This window comes from Pelophylax lessonae, assembly GCF_965119305.1.
Source record: "Pelophylax lessonae genome assembly, chromosome: 6".
Lineage (NCBI taxonomy): Eukaryota > Metazoa > Chordata > Amphibia > Anura > Ranidae > Pelophylax > Pelophylax lessonae.
Genome location: NC_138773.1, coordinates 298,169,378 through 298,182,064, shown reverse-complemented (window position 1 = coordinate 298,182,064; position 12,687 = coordinate 298,169,378). Strand labels below are relative to the sequence as shown.

The window sequence follows — 12,687 nt, the reverse complement described above, 5'->3', positions numbered from 1 at the left end:
AGAAGGTGCTCTGGTCAGATGAAACCAAAATCAAACTTTTTGGCAACAATGCAAAACGTTATGTTTGGCGTAAAAGCAACACAGCTCATCACCCTGAACACACCATCCCCACTGTCAAACATGGTGGTCGCAGCATCATGGTTTGGGCCTGCTTTTCTTCAGCAGGGACAGGGAAGATGGTTAAAATCGATGGGAAGATGGATGGAGCCAAATACAGGACCATTCTGGAAGAAAACCTGATGGAGTCTGCAAAAGACCTGAGACTGGAAGGTTTGTCTTCCAACAAGACAATGATCCAAAACATAAAGCAAAATCTACAAAGGAATGGTTCACAAATAAACATATCCAGGTGATAGAATGGCCAAGTCAAAGTCCAGACCTGAATCCAATCGAGAATCTGTGGAAAGAACTGAAAACTGCTGTTAACAAAAGCTCTCCATCCAACCTCACTGAGCTCGAGCTGTTTTGCAAGGAGGAATGGGCAAAAATTTCAGTCTCTCGATGTGCAAAACTGATAGAGACATACCCCAAGCGACTTACAGCTGTAATCGCAGCAAAAGGTGGCGCTACAAAGTATTAACTTAAGGGGGCTGAATAATTTTGCACGCCCAATTTTTCAGTTTTTTATTTGTTAAAAAAGTTTGAAATATCCAATAAATTTCGTTCCACTTCATGATTGTGTCCCACTTGTTGATTCTTCACAAAAAATTACAGTTTTATATCTTTAGGTTTGAAGCCTGAAATGTGGCAAAAGGTCGAAAAGTTCAAGGGGGCCGAATACTTTCGCAAGGCACTATATATATATATATACTAAGACATATCGCCACACCACCGTTATGTGGGTGGTGTAATAAGTTGACCTAGACTTCTCTATCAAGATGCATTGATGAATAATGGTTGTATAAACAAGTAATACATCAGATGGTAATTGCGTAGCATCGAAAAGGGCTCTACGCATTTCGTGGGTTCTTCTTACTCATCAGGAGCCAATGCATCCTAGAGATCCGAGGAGTCAGCTGAGTGCCGGGAGCCACTCTGATATAGGTTCAGATCGGCATATTTTTTTTTTTTTTTTAACACAGACACGGGCACTTATTGTTATATTACAGAGGGGATGGCATGATTTTTTATAAGTGGCCTAACAACCACTTTAAGGTAAAAAACCTTGAGGCTTTAAAACCAATTAAAGCAACTAACTTTATATAAAACAGTAGAGCCTCCATAAAATAATGCATCATTGTATCTATTGCATGTGACTGTTAGGAAGCAACTCCACCCAAAATAGTTCCCCCCAGGTTTGAACAGTGTATGTGGGGCAAGATTCAATTCCCTGCATGGATTTTACTGCTTTCTGGGTCTCTAACTACTGGGAGAATTCCCCACAGCTGTGCCAGTTTTCAGGCCCCCTCTAGTGGACATTATAGGAAAATACAACATTCTCACGTTCCAGATGTTCATATGTGCCACAGCTAGGTAAAATCTGCTCCTGAGCTCCTGGACAGCCGTGAATACTTATAGGTGAAGTTGCTCCCTACCCCACTCTACCCCGAATATAAACAAAAAAGTTAGTTTCAGGGGTATTAGTTATTAAAAAATATGATCCCTTTAAGAATGTAGTTTAGAGGCAGACATAGAGAACGACTGGGAACATTATACATTTTTAAGATAAAAATACCCCTTCAATACTAACATATCCCCAATTACACTAACACTATTCCCACATTACAGTACAGTAAATGACTATAGATAAAATCTTACCTTTAAAATCTCCGGTGTGGGCATCTGAAGCCGCTGTGTCCCCCACTGTGTCCCTCTTCCTGGTTTCTGGCTGCCCAGAATGCGGATCGCAATCTCGCGTATGCGCTGTAGATTGCGATCGGCAATCAGAGGAGCGGCCGGCCATGCCCATTGCCTCCTGGGATTGATGACACACATCTCCCAGACGCAATGCGAAACCAGAAGTGACATCCGGGACCGCGGCCGCAGAAGAAGGAAGTGGGACAAAGAATCTCCTAAAATAAGGCAAGTAATCAAAACAAAAAATGTATTGCCCAATTAATTTTTAAAATGTTTATCCCTACAGGAATCGGTAAAGTTGAAATTGAGGGTGGAACTCTGCTTTAACATCTAGGGATTGATTGAGTAAAGCTGGAGAGTGCAAAATCTGGGGCAGCTCTGCATAGAACCCAATCTGGTTCCGGGTTTTTTGTCAGCTTAAAGGATAAGTTCACTTTTTGTAAAATGTTATTCAGGGTGTAACATGTAAGGCATGGATGTACCCCTGCACCTCCCCCAATCCCCACTGTGACAGCTAGCTGGGTTCTTCTCCCTCTCCACTAGATGTCACCATTTTACAAAAAATGAGGCCCGCCCGGCCAGATCACTGATTGACATGGCTCTGGGCAGGGAAAACTACATGGTCCAGCAGCCTTTGCAGTTGTCAGCTTGTAGTTTTCAATAGACTACCATGGCGGCAGTTCATTCATGCTTCCTGTCAGATTGTATCTGCTTACCTGTACGGGATGTGCGGGCACACAGATACACTGGCAGACCTGCATGGCACCAGTGATCTGCTGATCGCTAGAGCAATGCTTTACAGGCTCCAAAGAAAACGAATAAATGCACATTTTTTAACTGCAAAAAAATTTGCATTTATTATTTTTTTTCCTAAAAAGTGAACTTCTCCTTTAATTGAACAAGCTGAAGCTAGATGATGATTGGCTACCATGCACAGCTACACCAGAGTTTGCACTCTCCAGTTTCAGTAAATATATTCCATAATGTAATGAGAAAATCCACTCTATATTCTGACTGTTCCCTGTGTACTACACATTGCAGCCATCTTTATTTCCATACCTTGAAAGATTCCATGTCAGACAGCAGACAGGCGCTCTGCATGCGAGCCCGGATGTGCGCCCCTTCCGCAGAGGTGCCCAGCTTGGCCAGAACCTCTGACTGTTCCTCAAGCAGGTCTTCTGTCATAGGTGCAGGCTCCTGAAAAAGCACAGACAAGCAGAAATGAGATGGTGCTGCATCAGCACTTTCCACACTGAATTCCCACAAGATTCTGCATGTGCTTCCTGAAGCATTTCAAATCGCAAATTAGGCCACTGACCTGTCTGCCCATTGTCTACTAACAAAGGTTTTGTCACAATGGTAATGGAATTGCAGGAGGGGGCTGGAGTAAAGGTATAAGGTTACAAAGGATGAGCCATCTCTGGATTTGAACTAGCAGAATATTTTCAGGCAGTGTAAGGTGGGAAACCTTTAGGAGAAATACAAGTGACAGCAGTAACTATGGAGCAAATATTCTAGGATTACACTGACTTTATGCCAATTTAGGAGCAAATATTGCTCAGCAAACTTCTTCAGAAAGACGTTGTTAGAATACATGTGGCCTAACAATGTCACTTTAAAAGTACGTATGTAAAGTTGAACTCGGGGGATAAAAAAAATGGGATTTTTCACTTGCCACAAAATCCATTTCTCTGATGTTCATTAACGGACACATCTCCCGATTGTCTTAATCATTGCATTATGCTGCCCCCTATAGGAGTAGGACACCACGCAAAAAAAAAGTCTGACTACGCCTATGGGCAATCCCAGGGGGTATACTCCCTCTCTCAGCTATACCCACTCAGTTGTGTTACAGTGTCAGAAGAAATTCAACTCCACAGAGGGGTGGGTGCTGTGTCCGTCAATGAACATCAGGGGAATGGATTTTACAGTAAGTCAAAAATCCAATTTTCTCTTTCGTTCATTGACAGACACAACTCCTGATCTTCTTAACCAATGGGACATCCCAAAGCAGTTTAAACATGAGGAGTGGGAACAGTGAAAAATAAATTCTTAAGGCTAAACTATAGCCATCCAGGTAAACAGGAGCTCAACCAAAACAATTGAAGCCTATCTGAAAAGAACAATACACCCACAAAGAGGACCAGGTCCTCTAAACAGCAACCTGCAAAACCTTGTGGCCAAAGGAAGCATCTGCAGATGCCAACACATCCACTTTATAGAACTTTGTCTGTGTGCACTGAAGACCAGGTGGCCTCCTTGCAAACCTGCATCACTTTACTCACTGGTCAGACTGGGCTGACCACTGGATCTAGATTATCCATCCCGTCGCCCAGTCCAGCAGTTGATTGAAGTTCTCACAGGAAAAAAATCAGGGGAAAAAAATCTTAAAGGAAAGAATTGCCAGGACCAAAGATCCTAGCAAGTAACTAGGTCCTTACTCCTATCTAGGCAGAAAAAAACTGAGCACCTATAGCAGAGAGAGGGAGTATACCCCCTTTGACTGCCCATAGGCATAAAAGAAGATGATCAGGAGCTGTGTCCATCAATGAACAAAAGAAAAATCCCTACCCTTGCAGTGGGTCCTCCTTTCCACTGAAAGGCTTAACTGCTTGCTTTTCCTAGATGATAAATAAAAGGGGATATACTAACCTTATTCCTAGCTCCTACGGGCTTCCCTCTCTAAAGGCCCGTACACACGATAAGAAAATTTGAAGTAAGATTTTGTATGACATACAATCTGCCGATTTTCAGATTGTTAGTCTAGTCCTTTCGACAACCGATTGCGAATTTTTATACGACAAAAGCTGGCGACAAAATTTTCATTGTACGTGAACATAACGTCCGATGTTTGTTTAATTAGTACAGTTTTGGTCCGAAAAAAAAATTGTAAGAGCAAGACTATGCATGCTCTGAAACTAAAGAACACATACAAAACAATTCAATACATTACATCTCTTCTGAAGTTGAATTCTGTCATACAAGAAATTTTGTATGAAAGTAACCTCTTAACTTTGGATTTGAGAGTAGCATGCAACAAAAAACGGACGAAAATTAGTTCAATAATCTGTATATAAGGCTTTAGTGTAGCCTGTACCACAAATATTCTCCCTTTGCTGCTTGTGGCTGCCGAGGGCCCATCGACAACCCGGAGCATCACACAACAGAGAAGAGGGCTGGCTGCCGGGGGGGGGGGGGGGGGGATGGACGGACGGAATATAGGTGCATTCATACCTGCGAATGCACTCAACACCAAACGCATCCGAGAACCCCAGCAGGTGTTCCCAGCAATTAGGTGTGGGACCAATGAAATTGAAAACATTGGGAGGCTGTCGGCGCTCGCAGCTAATTGTGGTCACTCGCATGTAATCACTTATGCAGTGATCACATGCGAGTGATTGGCCATGGACAAAGGCAGTCTGTGTCCGGAGACCTTCACTCTAATGTGATCTTTGATGAGTGATTTTATACGAGTGGCCACAATTAGCTGCGGGAGCCAGCAGCCAAAAAACAACAAAGAAAAAATTCCCAGCTTACTTACCAGCCAGCCTGCAACGAACCTAATTGTCCTGTCTATCAGTTCACATTAAAAACAAGGGGCTTAATTTGCAAAAGTTGTTTGTTGTTTTTTTTTACGTGTCACACTTCCATGTGCTCCTTGCTGCAAATGCCAGTTATAGGTTGGGGTGGTTGTCATTTTTCATACAGGAGTCGGCAGCCTCATTGCTTTTAATGGGGCTGCCCCCTCTCAGCTAATCCCCGGAACTCCCACTGGTGTTCTCACATGTGATCGGAGTTGGGTGTATTCGCAGGTATGAATGCACCCTAAAGCTACATGTACAGTTTTTTTTTGTTCAACTAGCAAAAACAAAAACTAACAGATTACTGCATTAACACTAGTCGTTAGGCTGGCTTCTGTTGAACAGACAGCAGTACACACATACCAAATTGTGTCCGGTTCCCGATGTAGTACTGCTTTTCTGATTGGAGCATCTGGTTGGAAAGGGTGGCCAAAGCTGGAGAGTCACAGACTCTACAGTCAGTGTATTAACTGATGCCACACTGGAATCGGGGATGAGGGGGGGATTTTAGTTAACAGAAGAGGCATCAGCACAAGGGACACAACCTACTGACTGTAAATTATGTTCCTTGTGCTGATTTTTCTGTTTTGACTGCACTTCAACTTTAAGATACAGGTGTCCCAATAACAGAGTCTCCAAACTATATATCACAGACCTTCTTGTGAAAGAAAAAATAAAATATTTCATATTTATAGGGGTCATCTAATCTAGTCAATGTAAACTTGATCTTTTGTGTGGTTTCAACTCCACACTGCAAAGCAGGAAAAAAACAGAAAGCACAAACACTGATGAGGTCACTTTAAGCTACTTAAAAAAAAAAAAAGGTTCAGTCACTTTTAGGACTGGTGTTCTTCATCCAAATATCACTAGTTTAAGGCTACATGCACATTGGGCTTTTAGTCCCTGTATATCAATTTCCAGTGAATTCAGGATACCTGCAGTCTGAGCATACTGTATGGCCTTAAGCATATTATTATACAGGAATTACCGTATTTATCGGCATATAACACGCACGGGCGTATAACACGCACTCTCATTTTAAGATGGAAGTTTAAGGAAAAAAACAATTTAATAATTAAAAATAACAGAACACAGCCCCTTTCATTATACAGACCCTCTTTAAATTACACAGCCCCCTCCCTCTGCACAGTACATACCCCCTTCCATTATACAGCCCCTTATACATTGCAAAGCCCCCTTTACATTACCCAGCCCCCCCCATGCACAGTACATACCCCTTTTATTATAATGCCCCCTTTCATTGCACAGCCCCCGTCTCCTGGGACAGCCCTGCCAGCGTACTCTAAAGTAAAGTTAAAAAAAAATTGAGTCAATGTCATTGTAAACCAATGCCTATTAATACCTAGTTAGCTCCCTTCTTTCATGGCCAGTCACATGACTGCTCTCTTCTGACATTTAATGGGCGGTCATGTGATCGCTCTCCTCCTCCAATCTGAAGCTACACTCAGAGGACGAGGGGCGGGAGGAGGAGAGTGTGAGAGAAAATAATATCGGCGCAGAAGGACAATATCAAATCGAAAAGCAGCTGCACTCCTCAGGTCAAAATACAATTCCTGTGTAAATAATGTGTGGTACAATAGGCAGCGCTAAAAAAACACTAATAACAACATAAATCATTAGGGAGAAAATCAGAGTCCATGCACAAAGCCCGTGATGAGAAGTGAACACACTTTCTGGCAGGATCAACAGGTGCTCTAAGTGTTAGAATCCACCACCGAGTGAAATGGCCTCTCACCTTAGGCTTATTGGATATAAGCATATGACTCAAAAACTCTTATAGCGATCTCCCCTTGGTGGATGGGATGTACTCCTTCTTGTACTTCACCTCCAAGGGACCTCACACTGAACAGAAGCAACACCACAAAGTTCCCAAAGCGGACTATGTTCTGCTCACAGATAGGCTTCAACCAGCAACTCCCCTTCAAACCATGGAATAGGGAAAAACACCGGGCAAGCCCATAGCGTGATACTGATAAACTTTATTCAAAATGAAATTAAAAGACAGCCTCTTACTTGTATAAAAAGGTGAAATCGCATCAAACAATCATGCCGACGGGTCCCGTAGGTACCTCACCGGATCTCCAGACAGCAGTGGGCAACGCCTGTAAGCTCCTCCTTCCCCCCGGACGCGTGTCGTCCCCCAATGGGCGGGGACTTCTTCAGCGGTATGTGAAGGTAGGTCGTAGACGTTGCCCCTTAAATATACCGCCATATCTGCTGATTGGACCGGAACTCGGGATCCTCTCATTGGATGACCTCCATTGCTAGGGTTACAGAGTACACTTCCGCTCTCTATAGGGCGGAAATGACGATGCCCCATGTTTGGAGACCGCCCTATCACCGCTCTAGGATTGAATGAGCGGACCGGATCCTATTGACAGTGGCTTCCTCTTTGTATAAGTACGGAAGACGCCGCCACTCTATCGAGAGAGGGAGCGCCCACGTATCTCGCCAGAGGACCGCCCCTTCCTTCCTAGTCCCAGGAAATGGCCGGAAGTAAACAATACTCGATCGTGCTGATGGGAGTCCATGGTTCCTCCCATATTTGCACAACTGTCAGCATCGTATATATTAGAAATGACACAGAACAGGATGTGACTTTTATTGGTCTAGAAAAAAATAATAAAAGCATATGGCTGTATAAATCAAAAGGTAAAATATGTACCATTTATAAAATGATGAATAAAAAATATACTAAAATACGGATACTTGCAGGGGGGAGGGGGGCCTGGCAAAAATGGTGGTATTCCTCCATTTAATCATCAACCTTGCATCTAAGACAGGTGCAAACACTCTAAGAGACCTCTACCCTATATGTCCCTGTATCCTTAGAGTATTTATCATATTATCATTATAACAATAATTGGATTTGTTAAAAATTATAAAAAGTTAAAAACGGAGCCGTAGACGTCCCACTGTTGTCTGGATCACAAAAAAGACCTAAAAAACATATGTGAATAGATATAAAATCAAAACATTAAAACATTATTATCGGTCGGAAATAAAACAATTGAGGTCAAACTCCACGTTCAGGCCTCGGGGTACCCCCACTTTAGTCTCGTATATCCAAAAGGACTCGCGTTGACTTAACTTTCTGATCAGGTTACCCCCCCTCCAATGTTTGTGAACTCTTTCTATACCCCAAAACTTCAAATTCCTAGGGTCTTTATTATGGAATTTTTTGAAATGTTGGGTCACATGATGGAGTGTTTTTCCTTTCTTAATGCTTCGGACATGTTCAGCAACCCTAATTTGCAGGGCCCTTGATGTCCTACCTACATACTGCAGGCCGCAGTCACATTCTAACATGTATACTACGCCTGTAGTCGAGCACGTGATCAGATCTTTAATTACATAGCTCCTACCTGTTGCATTTGCTATGAACTCCTTCCTTCGTTTTAAATTCCCTTTGGCTGTTCTACACACCACGCATTTGCCACAGGCATAAAAGCCAGATAAATATGGCAACAGATTGTTATTAATCTGTGTAGGTGGGTCTACTACCCCTGGGGCCAGATAATTCCTGAGAGTAGGTGCCTTCTTGTACACAAACAATGGTCTAGCAGGTATAATTGCTCCCAGGGTTTTGTCCTGTTGAAGGATCGGCCAGTGCTTATTAAATATTTTTTCGATTTTTTTGTGCTGGATGTTGTAGTCTAGTATAATTCTAATCTCATCATTCTTGGGTTTAACTACTCTAGGGGCAGTTGACAGAAGTGATTCTCGATCAATAGCCTGGACAGGGAGGAGGAGAGTGGCAGGAAAGAATGGAGGGAACAAGGTATTTAGAGGCACCGTTTTTCAATGACCGTGACACAATGTAGGAAGGATCTATAAAAAGGGTCTAGCAGTGATTTTTTTTCTTAACTGCAGAGTACGCTGGCAGGGTTGTCCCAGGGCCAGGAGAGGTGGGGGGCCGACCTGACACCCCTTCAATGTGTGGCACCCGTGGCGGATCACCAGATCCCTGCCCATTGGTAAAAAAAAAACATTGGCGAATAACACGCACTCATTGTTTCCACTTTATTTTCAGGGGAAAAAGTGCATGTTATACGCCGATAAATACGGTATATAGCGCCAAAAGTTTGCACAGTGCTTTACAACATGAGGGCAGACAGTACAGATACAATACAAAAATGATCAGAGGGCCTTGCTCATTAGAGCTTATGATCTAAAAAGGAGGGTCAAGTGATACAAAAAAGGTAATAACTGTGGGGGATGAGCTGATAAAGAAAGTTGAAATACAGTTGTTAGGTGAAGGTGGGATAGGCTTCTCTGAAGAGAAGGGTTTTCAAGGATTGTCTAAAAGTGGACAGAGTAAGAGATAGTTGGACAGATTGGAGTAGGAAGTTCCATAGAATGGGGGAGGCTCGGGAAAAGTCCTGGAGGCCAGAATGGGAGGAGGTGACAAGAGAGTACCACTTATGGCACTTTTCCACTGCAAGTACCGGCTCGGCTCTACTCGGCCCTGCTTGGCCCGGTTTTCTTTTCCACTGCTGGTACCGCATGGTACGGTGTTGGAACGGTTCGGTACGGTACGGTATGGTTTGCTTTTCCACTAAAGTAGTACTAAAGTTAAGTGGGTGGGATAACAACGGGGTGGGTGGGATTCTCTGACCAATCAGTGGCTAGTAGTGACTGCATGCAAAGGATTGTGGGATATGGTACCGGGTATGGTACCTCTTGGAACCACAATCGAGGTGGTACTGTTTTTGAGAGCCGTACCATTCGGTTCCATGCAGTGGAAAAGCGCAGCAGTACCGTACCGAACCATTCCTACAACGTACCATGCGGTACCAGCAGTGGAAAAGCACAAAAGCGAGCCGAACCGTTCGGTTCCATGCAGTGGAAAAGCGCCATTAGTATAGTGTCCAGTCCTGTATTTCAGCCTATCAGAGACTGACAAGTTGCAGACAGCAGAACTGGCCGTTGAGCCTGTGTCCTCTGGGTTTTGACGCACAAGGGCTAATTATGCAGTGTACATGTAGTCCTAAACATGCGACATGAAACACTTTTGCTTTTTATATAGAATAATGCTCATGCTTCAGTTACTCATTCACTAAACAGACAAAAAGAACATAAAATACTCAAAACAGATTGACCTGGCGGGGTTCAGCCAGATAGTACAGCTAACTAATGATGCGGAAGGGTTAAGCCTACACAGAAGATCACCGTCTACTTACTGCCGGATGGAGGGTGTTGAAAACTAAGCACTATATTAAGCTGAGTAAAACAGCAGAAGACTAATGAGTACACGTCTCAGAAAAATCAGATTTTACCATAGAAACTGACACTTTCTCCTGTTTCCACAGCAGCAAGACATCCTGGGAGAAGGAGATGTAAATTAACAGTTATTACACTGCGGCACCTACTGAATTCGATTAGGATTGATATCGGTGGCCTCCAAATACAGCATTTATATACTTATGTACATTACATGAGCAGACAGATCATCACAGCATGTACAGTTCTCCACTTTATGGCCAAATGCTTGTGGGCATCTGACCATCACCCCTTTACAAGTCTAGGGACATCCCATTGCAAAGCTATGGGCATTAACATGGAGTTACCCCCCCCCCCCCCTATTGCGGCTTCAATAGCCTTCCCTCTAGGGAGGTTTCCCACAAGATTTTGGTGTGTCTCTTTTGGAGTTTGTGCCCATTCATCCAAAATAGTATTTGTAAAGTCAGAGACTGATGTTAGATGAGAAGACTTGCCATCCCAATCGACATTTCAATTCTTCATAAAGGTGTTCAGTAGGGTTGAGGTCAGGGCTCTGTGGAGGACACTTCTGTTCTTCCACACTAATCTGGTCAGACCATGTCTTTATGGAGCTGGCTTTGTACACAAGAAACAGTCATGCTGGAACAGAAAAGGGTCTTCTCCAAACAGTTGCCATAAGGTTGGAAGATAGCTATAGTCTAAAACAGCCATTCTCAACCAGGATTTCGTGGAACCCTAAGGATTCTCCAGAGGTTGCCAGGGGTTCCTTGGGGTGTGGCTGATTGACCTCTCATTTGATGGTATATAGTTTGAGGGTCAATGCCACCCAGCAGAGCCAGCTATATGAACCCAGTTATGTTTTTAGCTGTCTGTAGGGGGGCATTCTTATCACCACTTTAAGGGGGACATTCTTTCCACTGGCCACCAATGTAAGGGGCATTTGTATCTATGAGTGCCAATAAACTGGTTTTAGACCTGAAAATTAATGCAAGGATTCCTCTGGAGTAAACGGTTGAAAAAGGCTGGTTTCAAATGTTGATTGCTGTAGTATCGCCAGTACCTTTCGCTGAAAACACCATATGAGTATATAGTGAAAATCAATTTAACTGCCACATGCCAGATTTTTAACATCAAGGGCATTTGTGGCATTGGCATGAGGGGCCATGTGTACATCAGGTGCGCTAACCAATCAAATAGGAGATATCTCAGTCGATGCCCAATCGGGAGGAAACGCATCAGGGAGTAGGCGCCGCCGCATCATCACTCACAGCGTCATACGGCGGTCCGCGCTGCAGGCGGCCGCTGTTATCCCGAACGGGTGACCGAAAGCTTGTATTTTCTTCATACATGTAAGTGCAATTTCACTTCTACCTTAAACGGTATAAAAGATAATGCACTATCAGCGGTCCCTCTTCTTTCCCCATTCATTTTGAGGACAAGAGCAGCGACTACCCATCAGGGATTGATCCACTACTACATCTTGCTAAGGAGAGAAGTGTCCGCTTGTTTATAGCCCTCCATATACATTCATCTGGTAAGAGGCTTATCTCCTTCCACCCCTCCTGGGAGGCAGGAGTGGTCTAACTCCTTTTCCTTTCTCTCGGTGTATCTCTTGAGTGGATCTTTACATTTATACGCCCTTATAATTCATCTTTCTGGTAAGAAGCTATGCTGGTGGTGGGATATTGAACTCAATTCACTCGGCTTCTACACTTTAGCCCAGCAGCTTTTATCACAGACACTTTCAATTGGATTTCATTTTGTGTGTCATTTGGGACTGTTCCTGTCACGATTTTGACTCGTGTTGTCACAATAATTTTTTGTCACACATTGGTGGCTGTACCTATTATTATTTGTGTATTTATACCATTAGTTGTTCAGTTTGGCAAAGCACCGGGCAGTTTTTTCATTTATTCACTGTAATGAATACCACATAGGGTTATTTAGTTGGTTTTATTCCAGACCCCTTCTTAAATGTTGTAAGTTTTACACCATTCATACATTTTGGTTGAACTATTCACACATTTGATTGGTTAGCGCACCTGATATACACATTCCCCATCCA

At 43.3% G+C, this 12,687-nt stretch overlaps 1 protein-coding gene across 2 annotated transcripts in view; it reads right to left on the bottom strand.

Moving 5' to 3' along the window:
- Positions 1 to 12,687, bottom strand: part of RAB3GAP1 (RAB3 GTPase activating protein catalytic subunit 1) — a gene marked incomplete at its 3' end in the record, with an annotated part of 256,526 nt that overhangs the window by 59,362 nt on the left and 184,477 nt on the right. For both annotated transcript variants that reach the window (XM_082261360.1, XM_082261361.1), the window contains exon 18: positions 2,857 to 2,994. In XM_082261360.1, coding sequence (XP_082117486.1) covers positions 2,857 to 2,994 — 138 coding nt within the window. The remainder of the gene's footprint in view (positions 1 to 2,856; positions 2,995 to 12,687) is intronic.